This window comes from Pongo pygmaeus, chromosome 12 (genome assembly GCF_028885625.2).
Source record: "Pongo pygmaeus isolate AG05252 chromosome 12, NHGRI_mPonPyg2-v2.0_pri, whole genome shotgun sequence".
Taxonomy (NCBI): domain Eukaryota; kingdom Metazoa; phylum Chordata; class Mammalia; order Primates; family Hominidae; genus Pongo; species Pongo pygmaeus.
In genome coordinates this window covers 44,547,450-44,563,575 of record NC_072385.2, presented here as the reverse complement: position 1 = coordinate 44,563,575, position 16,126 = coordinate 44,547,450, and the positions used below count along the sequence as shown (strand labels likewise).

General features: G+C 38.6%; 2 protein-coding genes across 2 annotated transcripts in view; both read right to left on the bottom strand.

Moving 5' to 3' along the window:
• LOC129024840 (ankyrin repeat domain-containing protein 36A-like) overlaps positions 1-4,428 on the bottom strand; it is a 71,051-nt gene extending 66,623 nt beyond the window's left edge. Inside the window, exons 1-3 of the mRNA XM_054472088.2 lie at positions 4,232-4,428; positions 2,646-2,783; positions 119-186 (exon numbers count right to left, since the gene is read on the bottom strand). Coding sequence (XP_054328063.1) covers positions 119-186; positions 2,646-2,783; positions 4,232-4,290 — 265 coding nt within the window. The 5' untranslated portion in view covers positions 4,291-4,428. The remainder of the gene's footprint in view (positions 1-118; positions 187-2,645; positions 2,784-4,231) is intronic.
• Positions 4,429-7,341: 2,913 nt separating this feature from the next.
• On the bottom strand, positions 7,342-12,226 carry LOC129024850 (ankyrin repeat domain-containing protein 36B-like). The gene is made up of 3 exons (XM_054472112.2): positions 11,900-12,226; positions 7,688-7,802; positions 7,342-7,521 (listed from the first exon to the last, which is right to left on the bottom strand). Exons 1-3 carry the CDS (start codon positions 12,094-12,096, stop codon positions 7,342-7,344), a joined length of 492 nt encoding a protein of 163 aa, XP_054328087.1. The 5' UTR covers positions 12,097-12,226.
• Positions 12,227-16,126: the final 3,900 nt, after the last annotated feature.

The following is a 16,126-nucleotide window of genomic DNA, read 5'->3' as shown; positions in this document are numbered from 1 at the left end:
TTTTTTAAATGTGTGCAATTTAAACAGTGATTTTTTTAAACTGTTTTTTGTAATCAAAACATCTTCTTTTTTATCTATGGTAGTACCATCAAGAGTAATTCACTATCAGAAATCTTACCTGGATTGCTATTTATAGAAAGCTCTTCAGATTTCTTTTTTTTGTATTCAGAAATTAGTCTGAAAATGCTATGCATAAAAATAAATGAAATTAATATTTTAACACTATTATCAAAAACATTTGCCAAATATACTAAATTATTAGAGTATCTTAAACAATATCAGGATGTCAATTATCCTATATACTTCTCTTCTGTAAGCTCTACAAACTTCTTAGTACCTTTCTAATTAAATAATAAAAACAGGTGAAGTACTCATGAAGTGAAGGCAGTATAGCTCAGCAAACTGTCTCACATCAGCTTGATATAATGGAAAGTCACCTTCCTGGCTCTTACTGGAAGGTCCTGGCTCTATAGCCAACAGGCATTTGCTCTTAAACAAGTTGCTTCTCTTAGGCACAATGTCTTCTTCTAGATTTTACTATCTTCTTTCACTAGGTTGTTATATAGGTTTAATGAAGTAGCATTTTTAACATTCATAGAGAAATAGTAAAGCAGTGGAATTTGTTCTTGAACTTTATTGCTGAAACTATTTTGAAATCCCAAATCAAACCCAATGTGTATTTTTTCATAGGTTCTAATATTCAAATGCTTCAGTTTAAGAAAAATGTTAAGTCCTAATTTTGCTTATTGTTCTATTATTTGTGGCTTATAATTCAGGGCATCTCAGCTATTTCATAATTCGTAAATAAATTAATTTATGAATACATTATTTCATTAAAATAGGTAACATGATTGTTCACTATTATTGAGCTCATCAATTCCAAGGGCAGAAAAGTAATAGATGTCAAGATCTGGCTTGGGCTAACACTATTACTTCTCTACAGACTCTAACTGAACCAGCAGATGTTTGCTAGAATGATGGTTAATCTCCATCAGTGATGTTATCTCCAACTGACATGGAAGACAAAACCCTACTTTCATTTTTTTAAGTTCCATGAAGTAGACGAAAGTTGACATTTTCTCATTTCCAAGATACATACTAACAAAATATTTACACAACACCCCATGTGTTACTTATCTCCATTCTCAGTTTATAGATCACCTTACACAAATGTTTTTGTAGTGAAAAATCACAATTCTAATATAAGGGTCTACCCATTTTGTTTTGATTCAAACTATGACTTAGCTAGCTAGCAAACAGCCAAATGACCTTCCCGTGACTGCAAAATATGAAATGTTTCACCATGCTAATTTTCTCTGTATTGTTCCAATTTTAGTATTTGTGCTGCCAAAGCAAGCACAAAGCCTTACTTTTACATATAAATGCTGATAAGTCATGGATGAGGGTTAGCTCTGTTAAATCTAACTAACCAACTTGAGACTTAGATAATTCCGATGAATGGCTTCCTGTGAGGTAGAATCTGAAAATATTTTATAAACTTGAGATAGCGATGCAAGCAGCTTGAGAGATCTTCATTATTATAGAAAACAGATCACTTGAGGGGCCAACCGCAAGTCGATGCCTGCTACTCTAAGGAAGGATGGTATAGAAGCTTCCACTACCTGAGAAAAGCTCTTACACTGTTTATTTAAAAAGTATCAGAGTACAGATCTGGTAGCAATAAAGAAAAAAACTGTGATCTCTTTCTACAACATTATTTGAATATCTCTGACAATTTAGAACTATCCCAACTAATATTTGCTTTGAAGAGAAAAAAAAAGGGACTCAAAAAATAACTCACCATAAAGGTCTAGAAGCCCAGGTTAAAATGTGGGCTTTACATCAGGTTTTGAGTGTGGGTGAAAGTGTCAATTTGCTCAGTATGTATGTTGATAAAGTTAGAATATCCAGCTAACAGAGCAAGGTTCTGCTGTTTTGGAAACAATGGCTGAGCATATAAGTATGTGCAAGTGAATTAAAAAAAATAGTTGTAACTTTGAAGTCTTTTTATGGATCAACATGAAGATTGAGGGATCTCAAACAGAAAGAGCATCCTGGTGGCAAAGGTTAATCATTACCAGACTGCAAGAGTACTTTCAATGGCAAGAAAGCAGCAACAGAATCAATGAAAACAAAGCAATCATTACAATGTCCTTTCCCCTTCTCCTTCTGACTTGTAGACACTGATTGTCTTCCTTGGACTTAGGGAACCCCTTAGGTTCTTGAAAAATTCAATGATCAGGCTATAGTAGATGGTCCCCAGTACACAGCACAAGATTTTTTGATAAACTGGCCATTTTGAGGCCCAAATAACTAATTAGAAAAATCAAAGATGTGAAACTACTTTATCCTATGCATAGGGGTTATACTTGAAATAAAATGTACAACATTGGAATCCCTAAGGAGAAAAGTCCTAAAAGTTTCAATGTCAAGAATCCTGCACCTACTGCTACTTATCTAGCCTTTTGCTTGATTTCTGGCTGACGAAGTTGCACAACTCTCGAAAACTTAAAAACCTGAAAATTTGTCACTTGAAAACTACTTGAACCAAACTATGAAATCTCACCTGATATATAAGATGCAATTATTACAATTATTTTAAACTTCAATTTAGTGTTCACTAGCCTTTTTATGTAAAGACTTACACTCTATTCCTAGCCTCAATGGCGTAATCTTCTGCAGTCTTTCCATACGCATCTCGAGAAAACACATCAATATTGTGCTGCAGAAGAAGAATGACTATATCTTTTTCTCCAAGAGTAACAGCGAGTATAAGGGCTGATCTAAAATAACAGAGAGGTAATTAAAAAATTTAATGACATTTTAAAAGCTAAGTTTATATACTTTATCAACTTAATATGTTGCCTGTCTGTGTAGAATTAACCCAATTACATGTACTAAGAAACAAGCATCTTGGGTGCTCAAGGGTTTATCTTTGCAAGTTACCACAAAGGTTAAAAGCAAGGAACAAAAAGGAAGTCTCTTGTCCCACTGTGGTATGACATAAAGTTGCTAACTTAAAGTCCTTTGATGGGCAAGAAACTATGCTCAGGCCACCTATCTACAGTAGGCAAATTTAAGTGAAAAATTATTCATTTCTTCCCTAGTCTGATACTATGTATTGTAATACAAAATCAGCTAAAGGGTCAGATAAGAGAGCTATCTACAGGCTTAAAACAATAATATTAATAGGAATCCTAATAGTAGTAGTCGTAGCTTCAGTTAATGATGCAGATGAGCATGTGCTAGGCATTTAATTAAATACTATATATATATGTATGTATGGAGGATAATAATATATCCTTCAAGGGTGGTTGTGTATAAGTAACATCATATATATATATAAAAAATATATATTGTATATAATATATTATCTATAAAATATATATTGTATATATTATATAACATATATGATGTTACATTATATACTTACACATTACAATGTGTATATATAATATTATATACACACACATATATATGTGTGTGTATACATATATATATATATATATATATATATATATAAGCACATACTTCTATGCTCAGCCATTGTTTCCAAAACATCAGCACCTTGCTCTGTTAGCTGGACATTCTAACATTATATATATATAATGTTACTTACACACAACCGCCCTTGAAGGATATATTATTACCCTCCTTTTCACAGAAGAAAACATACTTGGTGATAAGTAATGTTACCAAGGTCACACATCCAGCAAGTGGGAAAGCTAGGGATTAAACCCAGTCCTGTGTGAACCTAAAGCTTGCCTTCATTAAAATAAAGTTTTATCCATTTAAAGCTATCTTTTCTCCCTCTCCCCATATCAATTAAAAACAACATCAAAACACAGTAGAAATGAAAAACTAACATGAAGCCCCTTTAGCTAACATAAGATCATACAATCAAAAGCATCATATTATTACATTATAAATAACACCACATCATATTACAAATAACAAACATCTATCAATATACGGAGCTTTCTATATATAGAAGCCTTTTATGTGTATAATGTCTATATAGAGAGACGAATCCTGCTATACACTGTTCTTTATGTTACTCAGTCCAAATAATTGTTTTTCTACCTAAGTGATGATCTGTGTTATTTCTCACTATATCCCAATAATTAAAAGTTAGTCTTCTTATTAATGTAATATTTCTGACTTGAGTGACCATTACCACTTTAAAATGACTCAGGTTTAAAAACAACACAATAAGAACTAAAGTCTGTACCTGCTAAGATAATCAATTGCATTTACATTTGCATTTTTCTTTAATAAAAACTCCACCATTTTCACTTTTCTTCGACTCACAGCAAGTAAAAGTGGTTGATATTCATACTGTAAAACAACAGCAGCAATTTATAATCACAAAATTACATATTTATCAACTGAACTGAAAACCTTATGTAAGATCCTGTGAGCTTAAATATATACAATTGAAAGGACATAAGAGGTAGTCCCTTTCTTTTCACTCCTCGGTGCTTTTCTGTGTTCTGCTCCTTCCCCTGGAAACAACCTCCTCTGCCTCACCACAAGAACTCTGGTCATCTCCAAAACTCACTTCAAACATTTCCCAGTTCCAAGAATCTTTGCTTCTGTCACAGCATTTAGCATGGCGTGTTTCAAGGGTTTTATTGTTTCCCACCTGAACCAAGAGCTTCTTGAGGGCAGCAGCTGTATTTTTTTCTCTATGTCCTCAAACTCTAAGACACAGTAATAAATGTTTCAGGCATTTTTATTAATGATCTAAATTATTATCTATGGAGCAGTGTTTCTTAAACTATTAATATATTCCAAAGGATATTTACTTTACCAGAAGTTGAACATTATACCCCAAAAGAAAGACTCCATGATCACCCATGTTTGAAAAATGTTACAAAACTGTGCATTATGTGTCTAGTATCTGAGAAATCTTTTGAACTTCACCTAATCCCTATTTGTAAATACTTATTTTGGAGAACATTAACATTTGAGAAATGAGAGTTTCAGGGATACAATTATGAGAGCTTACCAGTAAAGGTGGAGGTTTCCTCTGGGTGATACACACTTGCCTCATTCTCTATTAATGGTGTTAGAATCTCAGATGACAATGTCAGGTGCTCCTGGGACATTGTCATCTGAGATTCTGACATGATTGACAGTTCATTTGAAGCCTATCTCTTTTTAATTCAGAGGGCCGGGTTCTGAATTAATAGAGATAGGCTTCAAATGAACTTTCATTGCTTATTATTAAATAGTCCATAAGTTTTCTCTAGTAATATTTTTATCTTAGCTGTCAGAAAGCTCTGTATGAAATGTTATTCTCAATTATAATCTTAGGACCCTGAGGCAAATATTTATGTAATTATAATCTTAGGACCCTGGTACATAACTCCTTTAAAAATTTATTTGTATTCTAGTTTCCATATTAATTTTTACTTAACTTTTTTTATTTTAGGTAAAATATAAATCAGAAATAAAAATACAATGGCTTATCAATTAAAGCTCTAATAATGACCTATATGTATTCTCTGTATTCTAACTAACTTCATGGTGTTCAGTGTTGAAAACTGCTATCCTGATTATGCCATAGTTCTATGTACTTAACTGACATACTGAGGCAGTCCATAATAGAGCTTCAGCTTTAAAAAAGGTTTAGAAATTTTTACTATTGTAATTGAGAGAACTCTGCTTTTAATAATCACCAGAATGATAACAAAGAGACTCAGAGTCCTGAAAGAATCAGTCTCTACTTATTAAAAGAGTCCACAATAGCAAATTCCTAACGACCCTATGAATGGCAGCGAATAAGTGATGGTGGCAAAGAAAAGGTGTTATTCTTACGCTGATAGATATTGCAAATAATAGTCCTTTTAACTTCCCAACCACAGAGGTAGAGACAGATAAAGGTCAGGCTAATATTATTGGAAAGGAGAAATTTAAAGGAAGCAGCACCTATCATCCAACCCTTCTAGAGATTTTTTATGTGTTTGAGATATGGGAATTTATATTACACTTATCTGTTCAGTGGTTCTTAACAAGCAGCGTATCAGAGTCTCAAGAAATTTTTTATTGTTGTTGTTGTTGTTAGGGACAGTGTCTTATTCTGTTGCTCTGGCTAGAGGCACCACCATGCCCAGCTTCAAGGAAATATTTTTAAACATACATGTCCAGTAATATTTAATAGTAAATATTAGATCTACTATATTAAAATCTTCACGGGATATCCTAGAGATTTGCTTGTAATTTCCCCAGGTTACTGTCATGCACAATTCTAACTGTGAACCAGCACAGTTGATAATCACTTCAGTCTCATCTCTCACCCACATGACAAATTCCCTTTATCATTTGAGATTTGGCCAAAAAGAGGAAAGAGCAAAAGATAGAGCCATTCACAGAAAACTTCATTTACTTTTCCTGGGTAGGGGTAGAGAAGAGACTAGTAAACTCAAAATCCAACTTGATTTCACTATTTTTAAGCTCCTTATCTCCCACCTGCCCATCAAGACATTCTGCACTTGAGAGAAGAGTTTAGATGCTTATCTAAGTGGCTGTTTCTGCCAGAATTGAATAATGTCCATTAATTATGTGTTCTTCTCTCTGATGAACTGTGTGCCACTTCATCACCACTATTCACTGCCAACCTGGTTTCCTCAGAGTCCTACCAAAATTGATCCCTAGGCAATTTTACAACTCACAAACTCTTTCCCAAAGTAAGAATAATCATCCCCAAAACTGAAGCGATCCTTGCCTAAACATATAAATTGAAAACAAACAACAAAACGCACAAAAACCCTCTCCACAGTATTTTCCCTCATTACCTAATTTCCAAATTAGCTGGTGCATTTCTGATTGCTCTCCTTTTCTTCATTTTTCCCTCTTAAGCCTTTCCACAGAGGAATCACTTTCAAATGAAATCACCTTCACATACAATACTTGTCAACACAACAAGATGTACATTTATTGTGAAATGCTTTAATTTTCTTTGAAATTTAAAATAAAGCCTATTTATAAGGGCCAATTTTACTTTCCTGTGTCACTTCACACTGATTAGAAAAAAAGTAATTTAGTGGAAAAACACTTAACTATTACCTTTCCCAAATTCAGTTGTCATGAATTATAAATTTATTGTAATTCATTTGTTTTTATAATTATTTACCATAAGTGCGTGAAAAAAAGCTGTACCCTATAATGCTTCTTTAAAAGTTCCAATATTTAAAGTAAAATCTTAGACAGTTAAGGCATTTCAAAATATTTTCATTCAAGGAATGTTTGAGCTCCCAAATATGAAAAATTGACCCTTACATGTGTCAATGTTAAAATAAATGCATTTCAGATAGTTTGAAAATAACATTGGTTGACCTATACCTTGCCGCATTCTTCAATATTTGTACCATATAAAAGAAGTTTTTCTATCATGGATGTATCTTCACTATACACAGCATAGTGTAGAGCAGTCCTTCCAAAGAAATCCATAATATTTGGATCGGCGCCATTTTGCAGCAGAATAGTTGCACAAGCCTCCTGCCTCAGTTGTACAGCCTGTCAGTATTAGACCGAGAAACATGCAAATACTGAAAAATCAAAATAAACACTCCATAGGATTTACTAACTAGTTATATAGTGGTATTCCAATGAGATAAATTCATTTTATCCTATGTACTTAAACCAAATCCATCTCATGCTCAAAGAGTCAGCTACTATATACCTTGATCAGAGGTGTCCTGCCTTCACGGTCGTAGATGTTAAGCTCACATCTTCTGGACACCAGAAGAAATACCATTTTCGGTTGGCCAGTGGCACAGGCCAAATGTAGGGCAGTCCTGTGAGAGTGACAGGACTTTTTAAAACATGTAACTGTAAGCATTAATTAGCATGTTATTTCTCTGTCTTCAAAACAAATATGTAATTTTCTTGTGAAGAAAGTACAATATTTGTTAGCGCTTATTACTCGCCACATTAGTGAAAGAGCAGGCTATTCAATAGAAAAAGCTTGGCTTTTGGATTCAGTTTAATTGGGGCTTAAAATTTACTGTAAGCTCTGTCACTTAGCTGTTATTTAGCCTTTCTTTGCTTCAATTTCCTTATCAATAAAATATATAAGAGAATAGTAGCTATCCCACAGAACACTGCTGTGATGCTTACATAAGAATCTACGTACAGCATTTAGAACACTTTCTAACACAAATAACAGCTCAATAATTTTTAGATATTACTACTTACAAAGACATTTTAATTCAGTAAAATGATACAATCATATCTACATTGAGGTATCTATTAAAGATTAGATGTATCATTGTATTTCAGTCATTCTCAGATGCTCATTTTCTCACTATTCTCTTATATATTAACATCTCCTGACATTGGAATACTGTTTACAATTCATTATTTACTACAGTTATAACTGGCAACATTTTAAACATTATCTTATTGATATATAAAGTTATGTGGCATCACCCAATCTGTGATGCCTTACATTAAGTGGGATACAGTACATAGAACAGGCAGTTCTACTCATATAATTGGCACATAAATAAAGTACGGTGGAAAAAGAAGGCAAAAATAAAACAACAAATTTTTAAAACGAAGTAATTCTTACTTCAATTTTCAAAAAAAAAAATCCAAAGAAAACTCAGTATTCAAATGAATAGGTACAGCTCATTTTTTTCAATACTTACAGAATGTTACATAAATTAGATATTTGCAATGATTAATAGTAGTATTTGAGACTGTCATAAGTTTTTGAAATGGCAGTTAAAGGTTATCTTTCACTATTTTCTAACTTCAGAATTGCTTTTGTTTAAAAAAAAAAAAGGAATAAAAGATCCAATTGGGATTCAGTCCTAATGCTTCCATTTTAAATCTCTCAGCTTGCTCAGGCTGGTCAGGTAAACATGAAGTTGTTAAGGGTGGAGGAGTCCTGAGAGACGGTGGAATGTGTCTGCTACATAATAGGTATTCAGGTGATGCTTGATGAATAACTGGATTGAAAGAATGCATACATACAGTTGGGAAGTTTATTATGAAAAAAACTATAAATTAAAGCAGTGCTTTTGGAATAGTGATAATCACTTATATTTGCTCGTTTTCATTTTCATGAGGACACTGATAAACTAAAATAATTAATTTAAAATTGTTTGCATATATGTAATAAAACTATAATAAAAACCTATTTATATACTGAAATCTATGCATAATAAAATAATCAAGCACAAATAAAAATATTCCCTCTGCCTCTGAAGAGGCTAAAAGTTCACAGAAGATACCAATAAACAAAAAAATAAAAATAAGGCCAGGCACAGTGGCTCACACCTGTAATCCCAGAACTTTGGGAGGCCAAGGTGGGGGGATCACCTGAGGTCAGGAGTTTGAGACCAGCCTGGCCAACATGGTGAAACCCCATCTTTACTAAAATATACAAAAATTAGCTGGGCATGGTGGCACACACCTGTAATCCCAGCTACTCAGAAGGCTGAGGTGGGAGAATCACTTGAACCTGAGAGGCAGATTGCAGTGAGCTGAAATCATGCCACTGCACTCCAGGCTGGGCGACAGGGCAAGACTCCATCTCAAAAATAAACAAACAAACAAATAAATGAATAATAAAATAAAATAGGAAGTGAGAATTATTTTTTTCTTTGCAAGATTTATATTTCTTCTTTTCCCAAGGATAATTTCATTAATAAAAAACATTTACTAGAAGTTTTAAACATACTGATCATTTATACATCACAGATAAGAAAAAATATCGCAATACACCTGGCCAGAAAAGAAGAAATGTTATATTTTGTACACATATTTGGCTTACAAATACCACAGACTGTTTGTGTGTATGTATAATCAAACCAACTTTTTTTCAAAGTACATCTTCACACCTCAACATACATCTGTATCTACTGACATCTGCAAAGCTCCCATATTGTCCCATCCTATGGATGCACTGAAATTTATTGATAAATTTATAAAATTTATAAAATCCATTATAAGCGGTTTTCCAAATACATTGCTATTTTAAGCAGTGCTGAGAAAAACAAATTGCATGCATCTCTATTTCCTAGAGATATTTTAGTATCATGGAATTGATGGGTGAAGGGCACATACATTTTTAAAGTGTGATACTTACCAACAAAGTGTCTATTTGAAAAGTCATCAGAAACATAAACTTTAAACAGCAGTATATGTACTGCTACTCTTTACCCTCACAAACTTGTCGATAGAAAACAGTATTTCATTCCTTTTTTAACTTAAATATCTTCTCCTCCCAGGAACACTAAATATTTTTTCCTATGTGCATAGGTTGCTTGAATATCTGAAAAAAAAATGCTTTCCTCTATTTTAAATGAGAGTTCTTGTTTATTTGAAGAATTCTCTGTAAAATGAAAATCACTTTTTTATCTAATATGTATATACACATATTGTCTTTTGTTAATTTTTTCTTATAAACTGGATGTTTTTTTATTTTGCTAAATCGACCTTCAGAATGTGTGCTTGTGATATTTGTAGGAATATAAACATGTGTAAGTAGGCATTTGTGTTTTTTTCTGTTATCTTTCTTATTTTGTGCATTGAAAATTTTTAATCTACATTCCATAATGAACTTATTTCTGTGACATAAAAATCTAGCCAGATTTCTCCAAATAGTTAGCAGGCACTTCATTTATGAGTAATTCATCTTTTCCTACTAATATGAAATGTCACCATTATCCAATTCTATTAGATTGGTGCAAAAGCAATTGCATTTTTCGCCATTACTTGTAATTGTGGCAAAAACCGCAATTGCTTTTGCACCAACCTAATAAATTCTTACACATATTGGTGGGTTCCTGGATTTTCTAACCTGTTCCATTCACTGATTTGTTGTTTCAGCTGTTAGTAAATAACTTGTGGAAATTAACAGCACATTTTCATATCTAGAAAGGCAAGTCTTTTTTGACTCCATTTCAAAAGTTTTCTTAATGTCATCACAATAGTAAAAGACAGCATGAGTAATTCAAAAATGTTAACACTTTGATAACTTTATTTGGATTATGTAAAATTTATAAACACAGAAAGAGCTCAGAACTTTAGAAAAATGTGTCTATTGAAGAACACAAACCATCTTCCCACTTCAAAGTTTCCCTCTAAGGTCCCTCAGTGAAAATCACATTGACATAGGTGTTCACTGATATCAAATAAATATTGGATTTTTATCCAAAGAATTTTTAGTCAGGAAGTTGATTTATTATGGAAATGATTTCTCTCATTATGCACCTTTCCATAATGTATGTAACATTATGCTTTAAAATGTGTACATTAAAAATAAAATGCTGTACATGCTGAATTTTATTAGTGAAATCACTTTAAAATGATTTATAAAGAAGCAGCATGTTGAGTGATTGGAAACCAGCTGAAGTTTTGTTTTTGTTTTGCTGCTCGTGAAAATGGCCTGGGTGCTCGCCCCCGCCAAGGTTTCCACATCCCAGGTGCGGCTGAGCCTGCCAGGAAAGAAAGTCCAGCCCCTTTGGTGACAGGACTCGCCCCCCTCACTTCTGCACCCCTTTCCCCCACCCCATTCACCCCCACACCTCACCCCCACCTCCAGTCCTCTATCCCATTGAACCCTCACCCCATCTCCCACCCCACACCGTCCACGCCCCTACCCCCCAAGCCTTCATTCCATCCACCTCAGCCCATTCACACCCCCACCCCATGCACCCCCTACTCCCCACTCCCATCCCCCAACTCACTCCACACCCGCCACCCCATATACCCCCACTCCCCAGGCCCCGCTCCACTCACTACCACCCCAGCCAGGCATCCCCTAGCCCCCGTCCATACCCCGAGCCCCGGACCATCCGCCCCGCAGCCCTCAGCCTGGAAGGGGGTACTTCTCCACATCCACAGGCCTCCTCCCGCAGCCCGGGCTCCCGGCCCCCATTACCTTTCCTCCTTGTCTCTCTCATTGGCGTCATGATACTTGAGCAGAAGGTACTCCAGTTTCTCCAGATTACCATAGAAGACAGCTCTGTGGATCCTCCTCAGATGAGACGATTTAATGTGGTATTGGGGAAATGAGAAGCCATCCAAGCACAAGCGCTCCCTGAGGGTGGGCCACCTCTCCAGCTGGTAGTCTTCCATAATCGTCCGGCTGCAAATTGTAGCCTGGGAACGCTCCAGCCGTATTTCAGCTCGCCTTCCGGGATCGCGGCCTTCGGGGATCGCGGCCTTCGGGGGTCGCCGCCTCCGAAGCGCAACAACAAGCAGTGCAGTCTGTCCACGGACCTTCGCACAGACTCTCAGCGCCTCCCGCCTCTCAGCAGAAACGCCCAACAGAACCGTTAGGACCAGTGAGCACGCGCACCTTAGCCGGCCCCGCCCAACAGGCCCGAAGTGGAGAAACCGCCCTAACGGCTCTCTCCTGGCGCCACGTGCAGGCGGCCGTTGCTGCGCAGGTGCCGCGGGCTGGCGGGGCTCCCTGGAGCGCGAGGCGCGCTCTGCCCCAGGGCCTGTATGACTGTGGCCCGCGCGCTCTTCTCCTCTTCCACCGGCTCCCGACGCTCGGAGCCCCCCGCGCTGGGCCCTCTGCAGCCCAGGGGTGGGGTTTGAGTGGTGCTTCTCCGCCTGGTGCCGCCGCTGGGCCCACAGCCCGACTTCGCCACCGCGTCGCCCCCGGGGTCCGCGCTGATGGGCGCGAGGCTGGAGGACGGGATCCGGGGTTGCCACCGCTGCAGCCAGCGCACCACTTACAGGTGGCAGCTGCAGCTCGGGCTCCGGCGGGGGCTGGAGGGGCTCCCCTGGGATGGCCTCCTGGGCCCTGAGTGCGCCGCCCATCTGGCCGGAGGGTGCGCGCCTCCTGCACCCCGGGCCAAAGCCCATGCCTGGCGCTCCTGCTGCAGACTGCCTGACTTGCCGCTGCCCGGCTGGCCCCGGGGTCCGCGCGGCTGGAGGCGCAGTCCTGGTCGGGGATTCCCAATCCTCTGCGACCCCTGCTCCATGTGCTGGTGGCGGCTGCAGCTGCAGCGCCCGTGGGCTGACGTGGCTTCCCGGAGCTGCGGCCGGCCGCGCCCAAGGGCCCCACAGGCTGCGCTGCCCTTGCCAGCTGCTCCTGACCCGCGCCCAGAGCGCAGGACCTGGCGCTTGGTACTCTGCAGCCACGGGGATGAGGCTGAGCGCCGGTTCTCGGCCTCGTGGCGCCGCTGGGGCCACAGCCTGACTTCACCACCCCGTCGCCCAAGTCGTGTGATGGGCACGTGTGAGGAGGGGCAATCGGGTTTCCCAAAGCTGCTGCCTGCATGCCACTCCCTGGCCACTAGGATAGGGCTGAGGAGCCGCCAGGGGATGAGCACGTCGTGGCCATCGGGATGGGACTGAGAGTCTATCTTTATCCTTATGCACCTGCCCAGCCGTCTTCCCGACAGCCACTACCGCAGCGTCCTGTCAGGGAGTCCTTGCTGTTGGGGCGGGGATGGGGAAGGCATGGAGAATCAGGGATGGTCTGGCCATTGCTGCTGGTGCCTGACGTGCAGGTGGCAGCTGCACCTAGGGCACGGGCTGGTAGGTCTTCTCTTTTGGATGGTTTCCAGGTGGCCCATTGCGCCCTGGCCAAGCCGGAGGGTCCACTCCACTTTAGCCCACACTAGGAGTCCAAGGGCCACAGGCGTGGGTACTGCGTGGCCAACCAGAAGGGGCTCAGCAGCCAGTTCAGGTTTCCTGCCTTTGCAGGGCCTGGTTGACAGCAGTGGCAGTGTCTGGCGCCAGAGTCCGTGGTTAGGGTCCTGGTTGGGGAAAGGGGTGGGCAGATGGGGATTGCCTGGCCACTGCAGCCCAAGGGAGACATGCAGGTGGCAGCCGCACTATAGGTGCAAGAGCGGGCTAGCAGGGCTCCACTGGGATGGTCTCTGGGTCACTGAGTGTACTGTCAACCTGGCTTAAAAATCCACTCCTACTCGACCCTTGCCTGGAGCATGGACCTTGGCACTGGGCACTCTGCAGCCATGCGCATGGGGCTGAGGGTTGGTTTCCTGGGGTGGAGCCACAGATGGTTGGACAGCCTGACTTCATGCCATGTGAATAATTTCATTAAATGTAAATTAAGCACATATATTAAAAGAACAAAGCTGGAGGCATCACACTACCTGACTTCAAACTATACTACAAGGTTACAGTAACCAAAACAGCATGGTACTGGTACCAAAACAGATATATAGACCAATGGAACAGAACAGAGGCCTCAGAAGTAACACTACACACCTACAATCATCGGATCTTTGACAAACATGACACAAACAAGCAATGGGGAAACGATTCCCTATTTAATAAATGGTGTTCAGAAAACTGGCTAGCCATATGCAGAAAAATGAAACTGAACCCCTTCCTTACACCTTATACAAAAATTAACTCAAGATGGATTAAAGACTTAAACGTAAGACCTAAAACCATAAAAATCCTAGAAGAAAACCTAGGCAATACAATTCAGGACATAGTCACGGGCAAAGACTTCATGTCTAAAACACTGAAAGCAATGGCAACAAAAGCCAAAATTGACAAATGGGACCTAATTAAACTAAAGAGCTTCTGCACAGCAAAAGAAACTATCATCAAAGTGAACAGGCAACCTACAGAATGGGAGAAAATGTTTAAAATCTATCCATCTGACAAAGGGCTAATATCCAGAATCTACAAAGAACTTAAACAAATTTACAAGAAAAAAACAACCCCATCAAAAAGTGGGCAAAGGATATGAACAGACACTTCTCAAAAGAAGACATTTATGCAGCTAATAAACATACAAAAAAAGCTCATCATCACTGGTCGTTAGAAAAATGCAAAAAAAAAATTAGAATGGTGATCATTAAAAAGTCAGGAAACAACAGATGCTGGAGAGGATGTGGAGAAATAAGAATGCTTTTATACTGTTGATGGGAGTGTCAATTAGTTCAACCATTGTGGAAGACAGTGTGGCTATTCCTCAAGGATCTAGAACTAGAAATACCATTTGACCCAGCAATCCCATTACAAGGTATATACCCAAAGGATTATAAATCATTCTACTATGAAGACACATGCACACATATGTTTATTGTGGCACTGTTCACAATAGCAAAGACTTGGAACCAATCCAAATGTTCATCAATGATACACTGGATAAAGAAAATGTGGCACATATACACCATGGAATACTATGCAGCCATAAAAAAGGATGAGTTCATGTCCTTTGCAGGAACATGAATAAAGCTGGAAACCATCATTCTTAGCAAACTAACACAAGAAGAGAAAGCCAAACACTACATGTTCTCACTCATAAATGGGAGTTGAACAATGAGAACACATGGACACAGGGAGAGGAACACTACACACTGGGGCTTGTTGCGGGGGTGGGGGGCTAGGGGAGGAATAGGATTAGTAGAAATACCTAATGTAGATGACGGGTGGATGGGTGCAGCAAACCACCATGGCACGTGTATACCTACGTAACAAACCTGCATATTCTTCACATGTATCCCAGAACTTAAAGTATAATAAAAAAAGTTTTTAAAAAAGAAGACATAAGAATTCTAAGTGGGTACATACCTAACATCTGAAATTTAACATATATGAAATAAAAATGGTTAGAACTGAAAAGAGAAACCCACAAACCCACAATTGTAGTTGGGGCCTCCATTATAGTCAGAGAGTTTAACACTTCTGTCTCAGTAATATAAGACGAGCAGACAGAAAATTAGTAAGGATATAAGAGAACTGTATAACATATTAACAAACTAGATTAGACTGATATTTACATAGCACTTCACCTCAAAATAGTAAAATACACATTCTCTTAAGTACATATGAAATAGTCACCAAGATAGCCGGTCCTGGGTCAGAAAACAAACCTAGATAAATTTAAAAGAATTGGAATCATACAATATGTGGTCCTTCATTACGTGAAATTAAATTATAAATCAGTAATAAGAAAATAAATGTAAAAATACTTAAATACTTGGAAATTTAAAAACTACTTTTTTTTTTTTTTTTTTTTTTTTGAGACGGAGTCTTGCTCTGTCACCCGGGCTGGAGTGCAGTGGCGCAATCTCAGCTCACTACAAGCTCCACCTCCCGGTTTCACGCCATTCTCCTGCCTCAGCCTCCCGAGTAGCTGGGACTACAGGCACCCACCACCATGCCTGGC